Source organism: Semicossyphus pulcher, unplaced genomic scaffold (genome assembly GCF_022749685.1).
Source record: "Semicossyphus pulcher isolate SPU_LCO1_2020_fin unplaced genomic scaffold, fSemPul1.0.p SCAF_19, whole genome shotgun sequence".
NCBI lineage: Eukaryota > Metazoa > Chordata > Actinopteri > Labriformes > Labridae > Semicossyphus > Semicossyphus pulcher.
In genome coordinates, this window is record NW_027211692.1 from 6071665 (window position 1) to 6094806 (window position 23142).

At 41.7% G+C, this 23142-nt stretch overlaps 2 protein-coding genes across 2 annotated transcripts; both read right to left on the reverse strand.

Moving 5' to 3' along the window:
* Positions 1-801: 801 nt before the first annotated feature.
* LOC138597197 (capZ-interacting protein) lies at positions 802-13950 on the reverse strand. The gene is made up of 6 exons (XM_069668763.1): positions 13858-13950; positions 4394-4480; positions 4155-4226; positions 3776-3844; positions 2531-2743; positions 802-1957 (listed from the first exon to the last, which is right to left on the reverse strand). Exons 1-6 carry the CDS (start codon positions 13861-13863, stop codon positions 1520-1522), a joined length of 885 nt encoding a protein of 294 aa, XP_069524864.1. The 5' UTR covers positions 13864-13950; the 3' UTR covers positions 802-1519.
* A 4982-nt stretch (positions 13951-18932) lies between these two features.
* mlnr (motilin receptor) lies at positions 18933-21733 on the reverse strand. Its single transcript, XM_069668729.1, has 2 exons — positions 20950-21733; positions 18933-19231 (listed from the first exon to the last, which is right to left on the reverse strand). Exons 1-2 carry the CDS (start codon positions 21731-21733, stop codon positions 18933-18935), a joined length of 1083 nt encoding a protein of 360 aa, XP_069524830.1.
* Between the last annotated feature and the right edge of the window lie 1409 nt (positions 21734-23142).

A 23142-nucleotide genomic window follows, 5' to 3' on the forward strand; every position in this document is an offset into this window, starting at 1 on the left:
AATCCTGGGTGTCGGTTCTGAGGTCTGGGGTCTTGCTTTGACATCTATCATTTTACACAGTGCAGTATCTTACCTGTACCATGTACCACCAGTGTCTAAAACACAGTTAATTATCAAACAGACGTTTTCTCCTTAAATATAGATGAAACAAATCAAAACTGTCTGGTGAGGTGTAGGATATCCCCTACATCACAAAGTGATATGCTACAAAATATGTAGACTACATACAGGATGTAGAGGATGTCCATGTACTGTATGTCTAACACATATAAGCATATAGATGTGATGAGTCACCAATAATTATCATATGATTAGCCTGATCAGACTGCATCCAGAAGAGGTAAACATTTCTTAAACCTTCCTGCACGTACGTGTGCTATGCTATCCATAATGATCATAAACAACCTGTTTTTTAAGACCATCATTGTTGGGGCGGCTGTGGCTCAGTGGTTGAGTCGGTCGTCTTTCAATCAGAAAGGTTGGAGGTTCGATCCCCAGCTCCCTCAGTCTACATGCTGAAGTGTCCTTGGGCAAGACACTGAACCTCAAATTGCTCCGGGTGGCATAGCATAACAGGAAGGCAGTTGCTCTGCCATCAGTGTATCAATGAGTGTGAATGGGTGAATGTGACATGTAGTGTAAAAGCAGCTTTGAGCGGTTGCAAAGATGATAAAAGCGCTATTTAAGTACAGTTCATTTAACTGAAGACTATATTGTGCATTAGACCTTTAAACAATGTCTTACAGTATCAAGTGTTTACTTGAAGGCCTTCCAAAATTAACATATTCATCATTACTGACCACTTTGATTCATGTTTATTCTTTCAATCCAAAAATGTGACCATACACATGTAAGTCAACTTTTGTCTTACATAAGAATGAGGCTTACATTATTTAGCATATTTATGACGACCTGAGCGACTCCACAGTAGCTCTATGATTCAGATATTTTGTATCATACAAAATAAAAGACAAGCAGAGAAGTACATGAAAACATCATCATTGTCAACATGTCAAAAACAAAACAAAAACTAGATCACAAATTACTTAATCTTAAGTGATCGTGACTTATGATGTCAGAACATTTTTAGATCTGCTAACATATATGTGCGGTCTAATAATAAATTCTCCGTTCTCTAACCAGCATTCAGTATTTCAGTTTAAGTTTTATGTACATGACGTTTCTGACATGGAAGTGCACTCTCAAAAAAGTCTTTGAAAGAAAATGTTATTAGCCATAAAAACAGGAGTCTGGTCATTCAGACAGCATGACACAAATCCCCTCTGTCAGCTATCATACAGTATCAACTGTAATGCTTATTTTTATGTGCAGAGAACAGCTGATCTCATAACTGTCCAGTGTTTATAGACCTGTTCTACTGACGGCAGGAAGAGGGCCACAGAGGAGCTTAAAACAGAGCTGGTACCAAGACCTTTAAAAAAAGTATTTTTCAAAGAGTGTTCTTAATCAAAGCACTGAATAACTTTTGATATATATATATTTTTTCATCGATAAACATTCACAGCTGACACCCCACCATTTCTTTCTTGGAGTCCTCCTCCATCTCCTCGTGCTCCTCTTCTGTCTTAGCATCGCCCTCTATCTGCTTGGCAGTGCAAGGCTCTGACGGCTGCTCTTCCTCCTCCAAAGGCTCACAGGTCTGGGCTTGTGTTGTTTCATGCTCAGCCAGACCTCCCCTGTCGTTTGGGTCACTCTTTGCTACCTCATCCTCTACTTTTTCACAGTCCCTGTCCCCATCGGCTTCTTTAAGACTGACTGGCTGTCTGTATTCGTCTTCCTCTGCTGGGCTGTAAAAAACCTGGTCTTCCCCATTTTCTTTTGGGCTGTTCAGTTCACATGGGGAAAGAGCACTCCCGAAGGCTCCCGACTCCTCTCCAGCTGACCTTCTGTGCTGCCTCGTGGGCGGGCGTCTCTTGAATGAAAGTCGTGCTCTAGTCTGTGGGTAAGAAACAAGTTAGATTGAACAGGAAATATAGATGTTTTTAAACAAACATATCTTAAAGAATTCAATATCATTTAATTTGTCCCACTGAATCAATTGTAACAACTGTATAAGTCTAATCAGTGTATGCGTGAGAGCAGTTCACAAATGGTTCGTAGGAACTCTTAACTAGGCTAAGGGGATTACAACTTCAATCCCCCTTGCAGCAGCATCCAGGCACTACAGGGGCATCTTGCTGCAGCTTATCTGAGGCCTGCTTAAAGAGAAGACGCAGGACAACCCACTGAGAAACACGTCAGCGGGGAAGGGTGCCATGTGTCCGGCTGTGACATCACAGCTCACTCAGCGGATAGCGTGGGAATCACTCAATGTGACAACAGCCTATGTTTGTCATTTTGTTTCTCAGGACTGCTCAAACAATCTGAAAGGCATCAGACTGAAATAACATGATCTAAGGGGAATTTTGTTTGGTTCTAAAAGTCATAAAAACAAAGCCACAAAACCAGTCCAACTGCATTTAAAGGAGATGTAACAAAAAGCTCAGATCACATGAGTCCATATGTTTACCTTGTTGAAGCTAGGCAGTGGGGTGCCCTCGGGAGGATTGCTGAAACTAACGGGTTCCTCCTCTTCGCTGGACTGATGTGAGGGCCGCAGGGTGGGGCTCAGGGGGCTCAGCGGGCTGCAGGGTAAGGTCGGGGACGACGGTGCTGGTTGGAGCTTCACGTCAGGACTTTTTGGTGAAGGCAGCAGAGATGTGGGTGACAGAGCAAGATTGGCCTGTAGGGGGGAAGGAAAATCCTGAAGCCTGAACACTATAATCTCTTTAGTACATTGTGTTCTTATAAAGCCTGTAAAACACTGCCCTACATTCACAGCACTTTTCTAGATTCTAAAGTTCACATAAATCATACTTTCTTTTCCCAGAGGAAATTTGGCTGAGGCAATAAATAAAATCTGAGACTGTATCTGAGAGATGTGAGCCATGTTGAATGTGATCTTAGGAATTATAACAAGTCATGGAAAGATTTAAGTTGTCATATTAATATAAACATGTTGCATTTTTAAAAAAAATAATGGGTAAGTACAGACATTCTAACCTTTAGTATGTCAAGATTTTTACCCCTACATTTTGAACTTTAGTCCTATGAATAATAATAATATGATGTACTGTACAGGTATACACACAGGACTGTACCCTGGTTGCACTCATCACCTTCCTGTTCTGAAACACACTTCTAGAAGCACCTCCTCACGATCCCTTGTAAGTTCAAAAACAACACCTGCACACCCTGAAGGAGTCTGTTTCTGCTGCTACGTGTGGGTTGTTACTCAGCTTGTTTTTTTTAACATAACTTCTAACATCAATATAAAATAGCCACTTGAATAAAGCCTTGTTTTTTTCCCCTTTTGGACAACCGCTGCTGAAGTTCAGAGGAGAGAATCCTACCTGCACAGGTGAGAAGAGGAAGAGGGAGAAGCGGCAGCCCTTTTGTCCCATCGCTGCCCAGCGTGTGAATTGCTAACTAAAGAAACGATGGTGGCGAGTTAGAGCCTCACCAGAGGCTGAGTGGCCCATGATCCTATTAGCTCATTAATCTGAGCCGATTGTGGCATAAGGACAAACCCTTCCTCTTTCGGGCTCGGGCACCAGAGTCAACTGAACACTAGGTGGCGGTAATGCTTTGAACATCTCCTGACTACACACCCCTGATGCTTGTTGCCCAATGCTACATCCTTCAATAGAGACTGGCATGTGTTTAGTTTCCTGTTTCCCTCACAAAATATTCAAACAATGCAAGGTGCATTTACCTGAAGCTTCTCAATGATGGCAGAGTTCTTCATCTTTATTTTAAAGGGATTTGGGGAAACAGTAGTTTTCTGCAAACGGGCACAATAAGAGTTAATGAGCAGATGAACTATCACAACCGTCATTTGAAATGTAGAAAACTAATACATTTATTAATGCTTTCATTTTGTCAATGCATTGTCTTTTTACTATATACCGGGACATACAAGCACATGTCCCGGTAAGAATTCAGACTTCAATAAATAAAATTATTTTTGTGAAGTTTTGGCATTTTTGTTGCACTTGTACTTTAACTTTGTCTTAATGCAAACAAAGGTTTTTTAAAACCAGATCAGATTTTTAAACAGTACACTGTCTGTCATGTTAAAATAGATTACTTACATCTGATTCTTCATTGTCATCTTTCTGATTCTGCAACTTTAGGGAACACGGAGGTCTTCTTCGAAACGGTAACTACAAACAAAAAGAAGGAAGACTAAATAAAACCAGAAACACAAGCGGTCCATATGTATTAGTTCAAAATAAAATATGTGCAGAATATAAATAACTCTTCTTTTAGGTTATTAAACACACGGTTTAGTATATGTTTGATATTGTCACATATAAGATATAAATAGTACCTCGTCATTGGAGGTGGGCATTGGCAGAATATGACCTTTGAACCTTCCAGCCAGCTCAGCCACAGATGGCTTGGATGGAGAATCCTTCTGGAAAAGAGAAACCTTCAATCAAACAACGTACACATACTTTTAATATGTATTTTCTTCTCATATAAACATTCACAGCTCAAATACCAACAGTTCTGATATACTGTGGGCAAGAGCGTGTCTAGGAAGTACAGTATATGTGAAACATTAGACTAAACCAGGATAAACAATTGATTTGAAGGATTACGACAAGGCTGCCCAAGTTAATCATTTTAATGGGCGCAGGTTTGAGCAACTCAGCTAATATAGAGTAGAACAAGTGAGCAATGAGTGCGATGGTTTTCTGCAGTTTTATAAATCACATACAATAAAGTTAAACGTTGAAGTTTAAGACTCATAATGGGAGGAACAAAGCTGCTCAGCTCGATACTTAGGGCAGGGACTTGCTGAACAAAGACAGCTACAATAACAATTGTGGCTTGTGCGGAGAGCTATTTCACAGCTCAACAAGGAGTCGTTCTGAGATGAAGAGCATGTTTCACTTCCCTCTTCTCACAGGAAAATGCAGACGGGTTGAGAAACACTGCAGGAAGGGAGAGTACGCAAACATTCAGAAGAGTCCACCAGCGTGTTTGGTTCAATGCTGTCCTTGTAGGAACTCATCTCTTCTCCTGTTGAAGAGCGTGTTTTGTGGAACAGGAAATGAGCCCCTCTCTCTCTCCACAGCTGTTTAACATCACGCTGCAGCCTGTGACAGGAGGGACCTGTCCTTGCAGCCCCACACTGTTATCACTTCTTGGCCCCTTTTCTTTTAGTCTCTCCCACTATTCCCAAGCTGATTGCTACACTTCCCTCCTCTGCGGTGCTCTTTCATGACTATTAACTCACTTCACATATCTGTGGCCTAAGTGATAAGTTGGCTGATGGCTGCAGGCTGGAATGTGCATGAACGAAAGTCTTGAAGACAACACTCTAGTGTTATTCAGTTTTACAGGTTCTAGTTGTTTTAGTGCTAAGTATTTGGACAATGATTATAGTGTTTGTTTACTGCAGCCTGAAATGTTAGACATTCTGTTGTACATTAACTGCTTGTGGTGCTCCTCCCTGTATCTTTCTGGCTTTCATGCAACATCTTATTTCCATCCTTCTTTTATTGACCACTAAAAAGTTCCTGCCTCTGTCACATTTCCTGGGGTTGCACTCTCAGTTCCTCTTCTTGTCTGCACTGTTTGAGCTGTAGCCCATGGAAACATGGATCCTATAAGCTTCACAGATACACACATTCCACATTTTAATCACACGCTTTATTTTCTTTTTTCCCTTTGTTCTCATATGACCTCACCACCTTGCTCCCTCCACCCTAACGTATTACAGCATCAGCTAGCACCGCAGTACCTCGGTTACTGCCTCTCTGTGCTGCCTCTGTGTCCTAATCAACATCGCAGCCCTTTTCCTGAGTTCTCTTTTCTCATCCATGATAAAAAGTAATCATCAGGGACCACCCACTCTCAACACCATTATTTTGTAACGTCTATTTGTTTAACACTTTCCTGTCCTTCAAAAACAAATGGCTCCTTCAGAGCGCAAACTCTAGTCACAACAGCGCAGGCAGAGGAAGTTGGGGCTTTGTTCATTTTAAATCGCTGCTCAGATGTTTTGGGTCAAGAAAATCAAGGCTTCAGGTTTTCTATTGTCCAACTTTGTTTTAATGACACACAAGTGGAATATCTGCCAACCCCCTAAAATATACAACCAGAGGAACTTTTTCTCTCCTCACATGGTTCAATAGTTTTCAAAGTGCATTTTGGGAGTAAAATCATCCATATTAAGCACTTTTGCTTTAATTTGTTGTACAGCAAAGATTATGTTTCTCATTATATTTGACTTATATTAAACATGAAAGCTATATGAAGACTTTACACACTTCATCAACCTTCTAGTTTTTGAATAATTTCCCTGTCTGACTTTGTTTAACTTCATGCACCAATGATTTTCCTCTCAGTTGGACTCGAATGATTTCTCTAACTGTTTGACTGAGATAACAAATGAGACGTTCATTGAGCCATAAAAGGACTTCACTTGGTTATCAGTACTGTGTATAGTTAACTCAGCTGGGACCCCGCGCTCTGTGGAAGAGTGGGAAACTTCGGTTCACTGCAGGAGAGAGCAGAGCAAACTCTATTTCTGGGGCTCTCGGCCTGGGAAAAAGCCCCAGAGCTGCGTGAGCAGCCGGGATCACAGCTTTGCTCTGTAACCCCTCAGCTCCTTAGAGAGAGCGTCCCTGGATATACTAGACCACATCTGAAACATACTGTAATCTCATATACAGTGCAATTGAGCATGTCTAAACAAGGAAAGTACGAAAAAAGCCTCTTAAAGCATCGCCTTACCCATGTGATTAACGTTTTCCAAAAACAGGCCTGAGTTGATTCTAAAAAGAAACAAGTTATTTCTGAACTCAGACTGACTGGAAAAAGCTCCTTTAGAAGTTTATTTTACAGTTCAGACTTACTGCGCTGTTAACAAAAACATTTTCACTTTGAAACGTTAGGAGCTTTTCCATTTAATAGCATGATTAAAAAATCCTAAATTCAATTAAAATATGCCAATCATCCACAGCATTAAAACCTGTTCAAGCCTAGCCTGGGTGCCCTTTGTGCCAAAATAGCTCCGACCCGGGAGCAAAGACTCCACAAGACCTCTGAAGGTGTTCTGTGGTATCTGGCACCAAGACGTTAGCAGTAAATCCCTTAAGTCTTCTAAGTGGTAAGGTGGGGTCTTGTTGTTCCAGCACATCCCACAGATGCTTGGTCAGAATGAGATCTGGGGAATTTAAAGTTAACACCTTGAACTCCTTGAAAAGTTTTTTTTGTGCATCATCCTGCTGAAAACGGCCCGTTTGTTCCGACGCCCTCTTTTCACAGCCAGAATTAACTTTCATCAGCATTTTTCTTTGCAGTAGCTCTGTTGTGGGGAATCTGACAACACGAATGAGCACCAGTCAATGAGCCTTGGGCGGCCGTGACTCTGGTATACCAGTTGTCCCTGTTGGACCATTTTTGTTTGGTACTAACCAGTCCATTCTCGGAAAATCCCCAAAGACCTGTCGTTGTGGAGATGCTCTGACCCAGTGACCCATCGCAATTTGGCCAAGTTGGCAATGTCTCTTAGATGCTTACGCTTGCCCAGTTTTCCTGCTCTTAAAATATCAACAGTGGCGTCTGCAAACTTCTTAGTGCCGGTATGAAACTGCTTCTTCCCCACCTGATCCACAACAATAATGCTGATATAATCACTTCAGAAGTGTCTTTAAATACCTGACAAATCAAGGTACTCATACCTTGAGATTAAGACATCCAACATGGCTAAAATGACCACAAGAACACCATCCATCGTGTATTCTGTTCGTCAGTGTGAATGCAAAGCAGAGTGTTGCGCTGAGCTCCTCAGTGAGCTTTGTATGGATAAGTAAAGGTTAATCCTAACCAGCGTCTTAATTTCCAGGCTATGGATGGAGACACGAGGTTTACTGTATGACCAGCAGATGTGGAGAGAGAACACAGAGATAAACAGATCACACAAAGCCTGCTATTGTCTGTTCCTGTGATTCCTATTTCCAGAGGAAGCACATGATATCAGTCTGAGTAAATCCTAACATATCTGCTTGACATAACAGGGTGGCCGGAGAGCAACAGGCCATGTAATCTACCATAGAGCTGATGAAGATGAGGTCTCGCTCTGGATCTTTAACCCTTCTCTGGGAATGACTTTAAATCTCAATCCACATAAGCTCTCACTAGTGAGCCGAACAACGAGGAGGTGTTTGAAAGTGAAAAATAAAACACACCAAAGCACAGCTGTTCAGATAGATCTCGTTTAATAAGCTCACCAAACGTAATGGCTTCACTTTGAGACTGCAGCCTTTGTTTTCATGAGTCAGCATGTTCTGAGACGGGGGAAAACCACCTCGGTGAGCAGCTCCCTTCTGCCTACACTTGTTAAGTGGTATGAGAGCAGACAGGCACCTTCTTGCTTGATGCCGCTCCAGGAAAACATGATGTGTCTTTGGACTGAACCATCATCTCACTTTTCCAGTGCCTTCACTGGCACTGTGTTTGTGTTGCTGTATGTGATGCGTATGTGTTAAGGTGCACTAGAAGGGCCCTGAAACAGAGGAATGAGGTAAGTGGACTGACTCATCTAGGAGTCATTGCTGCCTCTTCCTCTGGGAAAATGGGAGGTGATGCAGACACAGACTACTGTAGGGATGGTAAACAAATATGCAATGAAACAATACGCTTTCAGGGGATAATGAGGAAATACATCCAGATGACCTGAGAACTGCAAACTTTTCCAAGAAACACTACAAGACCGAAATGTGCTTAATGCAATACACATCAGCCCCAAGGGGCTTTTGAAATCTGCCATTAAACTGCAGTTTGACTGACAAATTCTGAAGATATGTGAACAGATAACAGAGCCAGGCCTGTTGGTGGAATGCATCGTGATATTTCAATACGACAACTACAGCGGCCTGCTTAGGACAATCTGAACTGTTGTGCAACAAGAAGCAGGGTAATGCAGAGTGAATCACGTCTAAAGAGAGATATCAAAAAATGTAAACAGCTAGCAGCAGACAGAACGTCTTCCAAATGTTTGAGGCTCAGCAGGACAGCTTTGATACGAGCATCTGTTGGGGATTCTACGTGGTGTTCTGGTATTCTCATCCACACTGATCCAGCAATCAAGACGACGAAAACCATCTGGACATTGGATCAGATGGTTGACGCTCAGGCTGAGCAGCACAGACGTGGGATGACTTCAGTGACCCCTGCACCTTTCCAATTAAAACTGTGTGTGGATCCAGAGTCATAGTGTTTCTATTAATCCACTGAGACTGCAAACTTTAGAAGGAAATATTCTGCTTCACTTTGCTAATGGGGAGTGACACATGTGAGAGGGTGTGGACTTCATACAAGGGGGAGATAGAGTGCTGTTGTGAATAGACTCTTAGGTCGCTGGGTATTTTGAAGTACCTTTTTCCCATTTTCTTTGCCTTTACTATTTAATATTGCGGATATTAAATGATGAGAGACGCATGATGAATCAGAAATATTCTTATCTAGTTAAGGCTCCAAATTGTGCTTTAAGTAAAAACGCAAACCTTGACTTGTACAGCAGCTTGCAGCTCTTGTGTTCGCACTCCTTTCCGCCAAAAAAAGGCAATAAAGAAAATGTCTGGAAGCCAGATTTAGAAGAGGGTGGTTAAGGGGCGCAGGCAACAAGGGTTAACAGTTCTGCAGGGAGATTTGGTTAAGTTATGAAGTCATGATGATTTTTTTGGAGAGGGTGTTATCTGTTTGCATGTATCTCACATTTATGTATGTTATACTGACTAAATTTAACTTGTTTGACAATCTGCAGATCGGCATTCATAAGCCTCTCTCAGTGTGCCTCTCCAACCTGTTCAAACCTAGCCAGCTCTGACCCTTCATATTTTCAGGTATTTCACTCAGTCTACATGTATCCATTCGTGACATAACTTCCTACGAAGCCAAAAGCATGTGTGTTTTCCTTTTACAGATCACAATGTCCACCTGATTATCTCTTCTGTGGTCACCACCCCGGCTATCTCTCTGCCCCATGCCCTGCTTCAGACTGAAACTCAGAGGGGCGGGGCATGTCACGACCTCATCCCTTATAAAATGACTCTTCACACACTTCATGTTTAGTTTAAAGTCCCAAAATGGGAGCAAAAATGAACAATGTTTAAGAGAAAAAACAACAGCCACTCTGCCGTAAAGATCAGCTTAAGCAGTTAAGTGTTTATGCAGCTTTATGAAGCATTTCATTGGTCGTAAAGATGCACATATCTTCCAGCAAGCAAAGCTCCCACGCACCTACTTAGAAAGAGAACCCAGCTTTAGGATGTAAACACAGGAAACTAACTAGAAAGTAAAACCTTCCCACATAACAACACAACCTATTGATATTTTAAAAGGATTCTACATCCACTGCAAACTATGTAAATGCTTCAGTCAGCAAGTCTGTGCAGATTCCAAAGACAGCAAGCTAATATGTCTTCTATATGTCAGAGCCTGTTCTGTATGTTTTCACCTTCAGGGTACACAGCACTGCAGAACCACATCAAAGTTACCAGTTAAATATTCTTTGTGACTCTCCTTAACTAAATGTTAATGTTAATGTTAAATACCAGTTTCTCTATTGTAAAACCTCTGCAAGGCCAGATTTTGAATGTCCTGAAACCTGTTAAATGAACAGCCGGTCTTTTTGTTCTCATCTTCATTAAGTGCAATGCACTTTCCTTACCACCACAGTCTATCAATACACTCTGATGCCCACATGAATATCACCTTACTCTTTCTTAACGTGCATTTGAAATCTGAAACAGTGGAGACAAGCAGAAAGAACTACAGTGAGAAGAATATGAAGATTCTGCAAAATTCGATACACTTCCTGCTTTTCGTCCAGCTCATTTTGCAATGACATCTTATATCTGCCCAGTGTAGTGCTGTTTTCAAAAGATGGTAGAGTTAATTTCAAGGTATATGTAGGAAGACAACATGCTTGAAAACATCACAAGTTAAAGCGAATGTAGTTTGCAGGATGTTAATTTAAAAAACACAACATAAGCACCAGTGGAATCTGTCTTTAAAAGCCACATGAGATGCTGGTGGTTTGTCCTATCACAGCTACGTGCTCTTCATCCAGCAGCTCATCTTATCGTGACTCAGACGTCAGTAAGTCATAGGACTCGCACAAATTTTATAAACTGTAAAAATCAGCTTACACACCTTGCGGTGAGATTTGAACAGGGATCCAACCATAACCACACCGTGACTTAGAGAGCGGTTCTAAAGTTTCTGAGGCTTTCCTTGATGCTGATGTTTTACATTCCTCCGAGCTTCATGGTCAGTTAGGCGTCTGTTTTATGTTCAGGACGGAGTGAAACATTCATCCCACACTGAAATCCATACAGTTTAATATACAGCCTCTGCAAACACCTCAGACTGCATCTGTCACAGATAATGTCCACTTCTGACAAGTTCTGAGCATGAAACCCATGGATGTCTTCACACTGTGTCATCATCAAGCTTCAAAGGATGTGAGCCAGTGTGCTCTCTTCTTTTTTTACTATGTGGCTGGACTAGTGGTTCTAGTGTCTGTCGTGCACGTATTAGGTGTAGTACAAGTAGCAGGGGTGTAAGCGTTGGCTCGTAATGATAATAACAGTGTGACACTATTTAAATGACATAATGTTGTAAAGCAAAAGGGGAAAAACTCTTTAGTAACCGTCTGGCTGGTACAGACTGAGTTCCTGTGTTATTGGTCTCTTAACTTTACTATGATTACATAATAAATGTGCTCACCATATGGTTGGCAAGGCAATCCCAAATACTCACTGCTCTAGCTGTGGTGTTGTTTTTCCATCAAAGGAAACCCCACCCCCACCCCAAAACCCCCACAACCCAGCACACACACACATTACAAGTCCTCAGGTGTATGCACACACGTACACAAATACGCTCGAGTGCACACAATTTCCAGTTTGTCTACATTAGCTTGCTGTTCCAACAAGGGAAACACAAAACTTCAGAATTTCCATGTGCTAATCTTCTCTTAAGGCTTCCTCCAGGCAGCTGATGTAAATTTGCAAACATGCACAGCTCTTTCCTAAAGCTGGAAACACACAGCAGAGTTAAAACTAATATGTGATGTCGGTCAAGTATCAAGTCCAAGCACTTATAAATGACAGTGAGTGAGACGCTGGTTTACAGTTGCTTTAGATAAAATACCATCCTATCAAACTCAAACTGAGGCTGCAGCAGACGAAAGTGTCCGTCCCTCACAGCTGACACCTGGGAGAAGAGATGCTTTTAGCTCAAATCCATTTCAGGTGTCAGAAAGTTTACAGGTAACAGCAGCAACATACCATTGCATAACCAGCGGACAAATGTCGTCTTACTCATTTTAGTGATGTGGCAATACTCAGTAAGCTTTCTTTGGGGTCATCATTGGGGGCAAACAAATGCTACTTTGACGGAAACTTCTGACAGATGACCGTCTGAAACATCTGAGACATCTTAAACGTGGAACACATGACCCTGACTGGTCTCAGCCGGATGTGCACAGGTTTTACTTCAGGTTTAAATCAATCAATCAAATGAAATCTGTCTCTGAAAAAAATTGAAAACTGAGCTTGTAAGATTGAGATTCTTTTCTCTTCTTAATTTCTCGTCTTAATCAAAGCAGAACAGGCCAAAAGAATAGTGCTAAAGTTGCATGATGTAAGTATGTGAGAGTACGTCTGTGGTAGATTACGAATGTGCTCCCTCACGTGTTGTGGGAAAAAATGGGTGTTTCTCTTCCTATCCGCCCCATGACATAAAATACTCTAAATTGATGTTAAAAGTCTGAGGGAACAGCTTGTTTTGCAGGGAGGAGACCACAAACCTGCAAGCAAACCCTGCAGGAAAAACATGTGAAAGGGCTCGGACAGGCCTTGTATACCATGAAGAACACTTGTTCTTTTTTAGCTTCAATAAAGTGAATAAAGGACAATTGAGAAGAGAAACCACGGCTCGTCAGCTGAGGTCACGCTGGCTGGGAAGTTGCTAATAAAAAAATCAGACTACATATAATCAAGAACATAGTGAAGAGAAAATCCACTTATGGCATTTACTCCGCACATTTATCACGCGCACAAACATTGGCTGATGTTCTGTCAGCTCCATTTCCTTCCTCTCACACCGTGGTTACTTGTTATGAAGTCCTTACCACAAATCTACTTTTAAACTACATCAGCCTGAAGCTTAAACAAACTGAGCCAAAGAGTGCCAGAGGCAAAACCCTGTTGCTTTCAGGGAATCTACATGTTGTAGTGTACTTTAGTGTGTGTATGTGTGTATGTACTTTCATAACAGATCAACACCCTCAGGAAAGAGAAGTATAGTCATCCTTACATAGAGTTTAAAATTACTACATAAAAACATCCTTTGCAAGTAATCTATTAGAGTTCAGTTAAAACACAATATTTAACATATTTGTCAAAAGTATAAAACGTATGACAAACGTACTTTGAGAACTTGTCTAGTGATGAGAAGCAAACAACAACAAATTAATATTGTACTTCATAATTGGAGCAACATAAATTAAAATAAATTAAATTATGTAACAAGTAATGTTCATTTGTTACACAAGCAGGCCATGGCCCCTTCCACAAATGTAACTGTAATGACATGAACGTTAAAAGAAGCCTATCATCAAGTCACTTAATGAGCTCCAATGATGTAATGTTGCAATTTAAACCACACATTGCTGCACTCAACCACATTAAATGTTAAACACATCTGCTCAAGTAGTCCAAAAGTACAGACTTCAACAGAAAACTACACTCAGAGTCACATAGTTGTTACCTCCATCCTGGGGAATGTGCCAGAGATCGTCCCCTCGTGCTTTTTTTCTGTTTTCGGCCTCTTGGAGCAAACTGCGTGCTGGTTGAGAGGAGACTGAAGAGCGCAGCGGGCACAGAGAGCAGCTCTGTGTTTATATCTGGAGCCAAATCAGCCTCATGGACGAGAGGGAGGAGTGGACAACTTTTACGCGCATCTGGCTCACACAGCGCTGTCAAGTTAGGTTGGTTAAAAAAAATACTACTTCTGCTACAGACTTTCAAAATAAAACACTCTTTTTTACAAACAGCCTGGAGCGGCGTCAGGAAATTGTGATAGAGGGAGCTATGGGGGGCTTAATTGTTTATAAAATGAACTAAAATATATGCCCATAAAAAGCATCAAACAAAAACCCAAAATGTCCAGATCTAAATTAAAGTAATCGCAAAAGCATCAGTAGAGGCTAGCACAGCTTGAGTGGAATACTTCATACTATGGAAACAGCACTACAAAACTCCAGCTAACTAGCACCTGCCTGCCAGCTATAGCTAACATTAGCCAGAGACACAGCACATAACAGAAGTAGCTTACTTTACAGTTTTAATGTAGCTGGATTTGACAGTCCTCTTCATCCTCCTCATTGTCCTCATTATCCTCATTATCCTCCATTTGTGGAAAGTCCCCACCATGTGAGCAATTAGCATCCTCATTAGCATTCATGGAATTAGCTCCCTGTGGTTGCTGTGACCTACAATCCCCACATTACTGTTTATGATTAACAAAATGGTCTCATATCAGCTGATTATCATAATCGTATTGTATTTCACCAATTCAATTCAACCTTCTAACTCAACTTCACACTGTTAAGAGTAAGGTATGTTTATGTTGTCCTACACATTCAGTCACATTTATAAGGTTGCTAACCCACCAAATTGCACAACTAGCATCAAAGGTTAACGGTCACCATCACTCCCGTCACTGGAATGTCGTTACGTAAATGAAAATAGGATTATATTAAGTATTTCATATATAGATACATACCTGCCATGTCTTTGTGTGTTCTTTATACTTTTAATTTGGAGGGGCTGTTTCGTAACGTCTGGTTGTTTTGACTGAGCTTCGTGAGGTGGGACATTCACAACTCCAGTGTGTATGGTTGTGCTGTGCATAAGAAGCCTATTGGGGTTGTGTTTAGCTTTTTAACTGGTCCTCCAGCCACCGTATACACCCTGATATAAAATCTCTTAATTAATTCCTGTAGGCACTTTGTGTGACTTTGCCACCAAAGGTTGGTTTCAAGCCCTCTATTTTTCATATTCTATTGAATCATAATTATCCCACAATTCCTGCTGGAATAGACTAACTTAAAAACATATCAACACTCACATCTTTAATTACTGTAACCCAAAAACATGACTTCAAAGGTCAGACGTTCAATAGTTTGATGCAAATTATCATATGTATATTTTAATATAGCCAAACAAAAAAGGATAACATTTTTTGTTACGTGCTGAATAATGAATTGCACAGGGTTTTAATCTGACCGTAGCCCTAATGTGCGTGTCTGAAGTGCTTGCAGCTGCATCCTTGCTTCCTTCTGCAACTACTTAATCATGTTCAGGTTTATTGCAAGAGTTTGCTTTCACCTCGGCACATTTCTAATTCTGCTTGTTCTTTTATTACTACACTTTGCATGTTGTCTCTGCTTTTTGCTATGATGCAAGTCAAGGGCACTCAGAGCAAGCGAGTGTGTTATTGTTTTCAGTCTTAATGTGAGGATGAAAGATATGGGAGTAACTCTGCCGTCCTGAATGGGGTCAGGAGGAAGGAGAGCCAGTCCATCAAGTGGTTTGTGGTGTGGGAATGTAGAGAGCCCATCTAATGGATTGGTTTCTAACTCACCAACAAAACACCACACATCTGCAGGAGAGGCTGTTTCCTGCTGTTGTATTGCCCAATAGTACTCTTGTATTGACCACACTATATTTCTTACATTACTGAGTCCACACTCATGGTCAAGAGAAATACCATTACTGTTATATTCCTTCAGTGTGATATATTAACTGCTGAATCAGTTCACATGAATCTGTCAAAACTCAAAGTGTTCATTTATCCATAGAGAGTTAACATTGCTCTTTCAGTAGGAATAAGCTAACACTATTCATAGTTTCCAAGTGGATATAAATTAGCCAACAAACTGCAGTGAAGTCTACTGTATTGGAGAGAGAAACAGGGCATTGACTCTGTGTGTAAAATGGTTCATTAAACAATGGAAACGGTTTCCTCAAAGCATTAGAAGGCAAGTTGATTAGCTCTTTATAAATCAGGCTTTTTATCATTATTACTGCCATTAAAGGCCCTATAAGAGTGCCTGCTGGCTTTTAAAAGGTGAAGGAACATTTATGTTCATTGTCATTGTCACCAAGATGTTACAACAAGAACACAAAGTGAGAGTGAGGTGGCACTGACACACCTCTGGCTCTCTGTGGCAGAGAAACCTGATTACAAATGGTTGAACTACACTTCACAGCCAACACTTTATTCGTTTCAGACGATTGACCTCACAGTCAGCTTAGGTTGGTAAAGTGGAAACTGAGAAGGAAGAGGATGGCACCAGAGGCCAAAAGAAGAGCAGTAAGATAGTGAACCCCTTCAGACTTTCCAGAAACCCCTCTCCTAAACATCCTCCATTTTAGCACTTCCTGTTGCCACATGTATGGACCAGCAGGCACAGGGAGCCAAACAGGAAGTGAATATGTGTTGCTGATAATTTGTGGAAATGGACTGAAAATAGAAGCTGATAAGATTTCTTACTGGGAGAAGTAAAATAAACTAAACTAAACGAGCAGTGTTGAACAATGTTTGACCGAGCTAAATCCCTGGAATGTTTGATATTGCTGTGGTGTGTCTTCACTCATGCAGACATGCACAGCTGACTCTCCTGACAGCACTATTCCTTGGCTCCCCCCTCTGGTGGAAAATAGCATTACACTGAAAGACCTGTGCAGAAGCTGTGTCAGAAACGTACTTTCCCAGGAGAGATACACATGTAGGTTCTGTCGATTCAGTCAGTTTATAAACCTGTGTCTTCTTTGTGGTTATTTTTATCTCTGAAGGCCGGCATATTTCTTTAATAATACATGAAATCATAAACATTGTGGCGTATAATACCTTCTAAAACGAGGCAGACGGCCATCTGAACACTCAGCTCGCTAATCAGTGTGCAAACGTTTGGTCCTTAAATACTAAATATATACTTTCATCTCCGTTGCTTAACAACAGACGTCGGGACATTTTGGTTAAGAGCCTCGAGATGAAGGAAAGCACTGATTACGCTGTAAACAGCTGCAGCAGCTACAGTAATTTTTTATCATTTCAGTAATTTCTTGTCAGTTTGAAAACAATAACATTTGGCTTAGAACAATTGACTCCTCTTGACCTTAATACATATCGCAGTAAACATCATATTTACTATGTGCTGAGAATTCTTTTTATCATTCAAATAAATAGCCGTCTGTATGATACAGAGCAGAGAGAGAGGTGTGCAGTTTGTCAGAGGTGCTGATGAAGTAGAAGTCATGGCCTGAAAAGTTGAGACAAAACAAACAAACAGTTTATTTCTAAAGCTGAAAGATTGGAGGTGGTGTGAAGAAGGCCTGAGGGAGGTGTTGACAGCTCTGGCTGGACGAGCCTCTCGCAGACACTCTCTTCATTATCAGTAAAGAAAATAACCAACAGAGGAGTCGTGCTGCTTGCTGATCTCTCCCCAGGTGATGGCAGAATGGTCTGAGGTATATAATCTTTTCCCCGCTGCTTCAGCTCCTCTGGCAGAGATGAATGGCTTGGTAAAAAAAAGTGTCATGAGGATGAGTCAGCCCACAGCGACTTTGTCTCTTTGTATTTGTGCAAACCAAGGCCTGATGATTCATGGGCAAAATCATGACAGTTCCTTTTAGAGGACAAGATTTATGGCACACAGAACCTGGAAAACTCTGGGTTTATTTTTGGATTAGACATTGTTCAGGTTAAAAATACATAACTTTGACCTTACCTTTCTTGCCAGAGTTGCATGGGGTACAAAAGTGTACAATTTCCAATCTAAAATGCAACATCAAAGCAGATTTGTACAATAGTGTCAAGATTATGCAAGTGGGGGCAATAAAAGCAATAAGCTGTGCCGCTGCTGACAACCTAATATCTTTATTCCTCTTTGAAATGCACTTAGAGCAGCCATTACTTTGAATATGGTGATGCAGGGACATTGGCTGCCAGCATAAATCTAACTCAGAGCCCAGGTAATGTAATAGCAGTGTCAGATAACATGCGATGTCCAGCACGTACACAGCCCCAAAACCTTAAGGCTCAGGTGGCCTCTGTTTCACACACATGGACAACAACTGCCCCATTTTCATAGTAATCTGCTTTAACAAGTTTATGTTCCATCTAGTCAAAGGAAAGAGGGGACACAGCCCTGCAAACATCCACACACACATTATCAGGTCTGAACAACTAATGGCCCGAAGCTAATAGGTTTACTTGTTGTTGATTTCTTGATTGAAGAGGACATCCAACAAACAGAATGATAACGATGGTGCGCCGTTTATTAACAAATTCAATCTTACAACAGAATCTAACTCAGACTACATTTAGACATTATAAAGAAGCAGTCGTTTCAAATGTAGCAAACGCCAAAGTGAGATTATTTATGTATCAGTGCAGCAGATGGATGATAATGCAAGATGTGTGTGTGTTCAATAAACGCTGACATCAAGCTAGAAGCACACCCTGAAGAGGGAAAGATTCTGCATGAGGTGTAACACTGAAACAGGAAAATATGATGTTTTCTTTTGGAGCTCACTGAATTTTCTTACAAGAATAATTTGAATGTAACATGTTGAAAAAATCCTCATCTGCTCTCTTTTAACTGAGCAGCAGTGACTCTGATTTTGCATTGAGTGCAGTGGAGTTTAGCCCTTCTTTCCCCCTCAAACATAAAACCAAACACACATCTTCAGCATGTTTCCTCTTCAGCTGCAATTCCTGAACTTTAAAGAAGCCTGCAAACTCTAACTCAGCGGTGAAGTCAAATATCACTGATCTCAGACCCCCGTCAGGCTTTCATTCAGGGTGGAGATGTGGCACAGCTGTCCCTGGCCAAGGTGGGCTTGTCGGGGTCGCTGGTGCAGCAGGAAGAGGCGTTTGGCTGCAGCCCGGTACTTTCGGGACATGAGGTTGTAGACAACAGGGTTGATGGAGGCGCTGAGGTAGCAGAGCACCATGGAGACCATGTTGAAGTACTGGCTCAGTATGGCTTTGTCGTAGTCATCCACCTGCGCAAAGAGGTTCCTGCCAATGTGGTAGGGCAGCCAGCAGATGATGAAGGCCAGCACCACCACCACTGAGGGAGAAACAGAATAAGGAGGAAGTATAAATATCATGAGTTCATTTTTCCATTCTTCATGCTAAGCTAATAACAGCTGCTGGTGGTAGGTTGTTTTTATCGTTCAAATATGTGTGCGATTAATTTTCTCATCTCACTATAGTACTTCCCAAATATCACACTACTTCTTTAAAGCTACATAAAAAGCTCCTTCCTTCCTCTTTCATTAAGACTGTGTGGAAGTGGTTTGTTAAGAATAGTGTGAGACTGTCATCTTTCTAGCACCCACTGATTGTTCTATTATGTTGTTCAGTTTAAATTGGTGGACGTTTTTTACAGAGCCTCGTAGAGTCCAACCAGTGAGAAGATCAATATATATATCTCACATGGGAAATAATCAGCATTGTGAGGCTCTTCTGTAATGAAAGGCTGATTCAAATATTGGTTTTCAGGCCCTTTAAGTAACCCATGATCTATGGTCTGTGCTCACCCTTACCTTTTATTAATGACCACACACTGAAAACTTATCTTCAAGCCCACGCACACACACACACGCACTCACTCACTTGCACTACCTCTCTTGTTCCCTGACATGATGGCGGCCTGCTCAGACATTAAAATGACGCTTTGACAACAGGCAAGTAAGCTAATTAGAGCATATATGCAGCAGAAAAGCTGTGCAGAAGATATGACTAAAATAAGTAATCACTGAGTCACTGGTATTGATCAAGAAGCCCCTGCAGATAAAACATCAGTTGGTCTAATAGGGCAGTAATTTTAAGGTTAATAAATGTCAATTGAATAATTAAAGGAGAGGCATATCAAGCCTCATAAATTGAACACCTACATTGTGATTCAGAGAGTGGACAGATGATGCACAGGATTGATCGTGTCATACGGGAGCAGCGATCACCGAGCGACTCCTGCGATGTGTGACAGGAGCAGATTAAAAAGGACTGTGCCAGCATGCAAATTTCCATTAGGTCTGATTTATGGAGGCCTCTGATGACAATCCAATTTGGGATTCGACAAATGCGGGTACAAATGGCAACAAGTCTGACAGCATGGGCTCTGTGCAATGTGTGCTCAGCTAATGAACAGCTTTAATATCCTAATGGATGCTTCATGATTAAATATTTGGTTAATACAGATCGGCCATGGACTCTTACTGTAAAACAGGGTTTCCTGCACAATGTGCCAGAGCTGCAAATTAAACCAATCAGAATGTGCAGTGGCAGGACATGATTAGCTTCCGACGAAACAGAGTAATTCGGCAGCTGATATCGACATGAACACACCAGCTTTCTCTTCCTAAAACTTGCAGGATAAAAGCAACACAATGCCCTGGGAAAGCAGTTACAGAGGCCGGATTTAACAGAGGAGGTGAAGCTACTTTAGGTTTTAAATGGAGTACAAATCACTTCCTTAAATATATGATGTAAAAAAGAAGAGAAAGAAAACCAGGAGTCTGTCAGCCCTGTTATTTGTTAAGGCAACAGTGACAGGCTGTGTTTAAATCACAGAAGTGTTTGATTGTACAAATCTGCGTTCTGAGATATATCTTTAAACAGAAGGTAAGGCTTGTACTCTGAAAAAAGAGGGGAACACATGTGAAGGATTACACTTTCACACACACACATGCAGTGACCATGAAGTGTCCTGGCTGCCCACAGCATAAGAGAAACAAACATCTGTCTGCAGAGTTGAAGAACTGAATAAATAAATGAGCCACTCACCCAGGATCTTGACTGTTTGCCTGTGTGACCTCTCTCGGGCCAAAGCACAGGGGCCTTGCAGGTCATTCTTGCTTTTCCACAACTTGCACCCGATGGAGCCGTAGAGGAAGATGAGGCAGAGCATTGGGCAGAAAAAGTAGGTGGTGGACACCCAGAGCATGATGTGCAGCTGTCCGGAGATGATGGCGTAGCTGGTGTGCTTGCACTGCCCAGTGTTGTAGTCCGGGTGTGTTTCATTGTCATACTCCACTCCAACCAGGAAGAGTGTGGGAGCTGCGGAGACCAGAGCGAAGCCCCACAGGGCGATGATGATGTACTGGACCCTGCGTCTGGTCACCAGCACCTTGCTCCTGAGAGGGAAGCTGATGGCCAGGTAGCGCTCGATGCTGAGGGCCGTGATATGAAGGATGGTGGCCGAGGTGCAGCCCTCAAAGATGTAGTTAAAGAGGCGACACACCACCTCCCCGAACAGCCAGGGCACGTACTTCCACAGGCGGTAGAGGTCAAAGGGCAGGCACAGGAAGATGATGAGGTCAGACACTGCCATGCTGGACAGATACAGGTTGGTGGTGGTCTTCATGTCCTTGAAGTGCTGGATGATGAGGATGGTCATGGTGTTGCCCGTCACTCCGATGATGAAGATGAGGATGCAGATGACAGTGACAGGGATGAGGGTGGAGGTGGGGAACAGGGAGCCCTCGTAGTGGTGGTCTCTTATGTTGTACTGGTCCATGGCCTCTGCTCCACCAGCATGAGGGTCCACCTGGGGTCTGGTCCAGGGCATGCCAGCCTGCACTGAGTGCTGGATCAGAAACGTGTGAGTCTGACAGAAGATTGTGAAAATACAAAGTCACATAGTTTTTAGACTTCTGCTGACATGCTGGGAAGAATGTACTTTTATTTATAACGGGTAGCTTTTGGTTTCAAGTGTTTCATGTACATCATGATCATCTGTTGGCGGTATATTGAAACTTGTTACAGATTTTCACAACAGTCTTCAAAGCCTACATTATTGTTGCAAAGAATGTGATTTTAAATGATTACACTGCATTTTCTTGCAGCTCTAATGTAAACTCTGACTTGTTCTGACACATCTCAAGTGTCTACTACTTTCGTACTATACAGAAACAAACAGGAAAAAGATTCAAACATTGAAAACACAATAGCATTATATTTGGAAAATAGTTAATAGCTTCAATTAAAGTAACACCAGGTTGTAGTAAAAGGTTGTAATCCTTAAAGGCAGAAATAAAATCCTGGTGTAAAAGAAATCTTTGCGGGTGACCTTACCTTAAAATTTGAGCTGGATCTCTCAACCTTTAAACTTTTCCTCGGTCTCTCTTGTGTCACTGTTTGTGGATGGAGAGCAGCAGCCGCAGGAGGATCTCATGAAGTGGCAGAGCCGGTCTCCCAGATGCTTAATAACCAGTCGAGCTCTGGTGAGAGCCGAAGAAAGGAGCACCTCCTCCACAGCACCCAGAGGAGTCAGGGAGCAACAGGGAGGTTGTCCGCTGTGTGTGTGAGTCTAAGTAATCTTTGTAATCTAATAATGACGGGACGGATGACGGTAAAAGGCAAAAGATGGAGGTAATGAGAGCTGAGGGAACCCCCCTCCATCACTGCTGCTCCTCAGAGAGAATAAATGCAGATTAGGGATGATAGAAATCTGCACCGAGCAGCAATACATAAGAAATATACATATTAAGAGTCCTGTAACTTTATTAATTAATGCATCAATCACTGCAATCGCAGCTTGTTTGCCAAGATACATGGAAGAAGTCACTGAAAAATGAGTAATGTGTTTGCCTATCTGTGCATCACTCTCATCTGTCTCTCTGCTTGGCTTCATCACTCCGCACACCCACCAGTTTACCCTGCATCCTCACCCTCACGTTTACTATCAGGCTTGTTATAATAAACCTTACTCCAACAAACAGGAGCACCTTTTAAGACAGTACCTGGAGCTGTAACCAGGGACTAAAGAGTAAAACATTTGACTATGCTCCACAGACAATGAATGAATAAATGAAAGGGAGGCTTAATCTGATGATCTGTGAGATCTTTGTTTTAGTTATTCCAGGCCTGCTCTCAAATATTAAAAAACAAGCTTTGATTTAGTGTCACCTCCAACAAGTCGGTGCATTTGTTTTTTAATTAAAGTCCGCTGAATTCAACTTCTGCAGTCTAATTTAA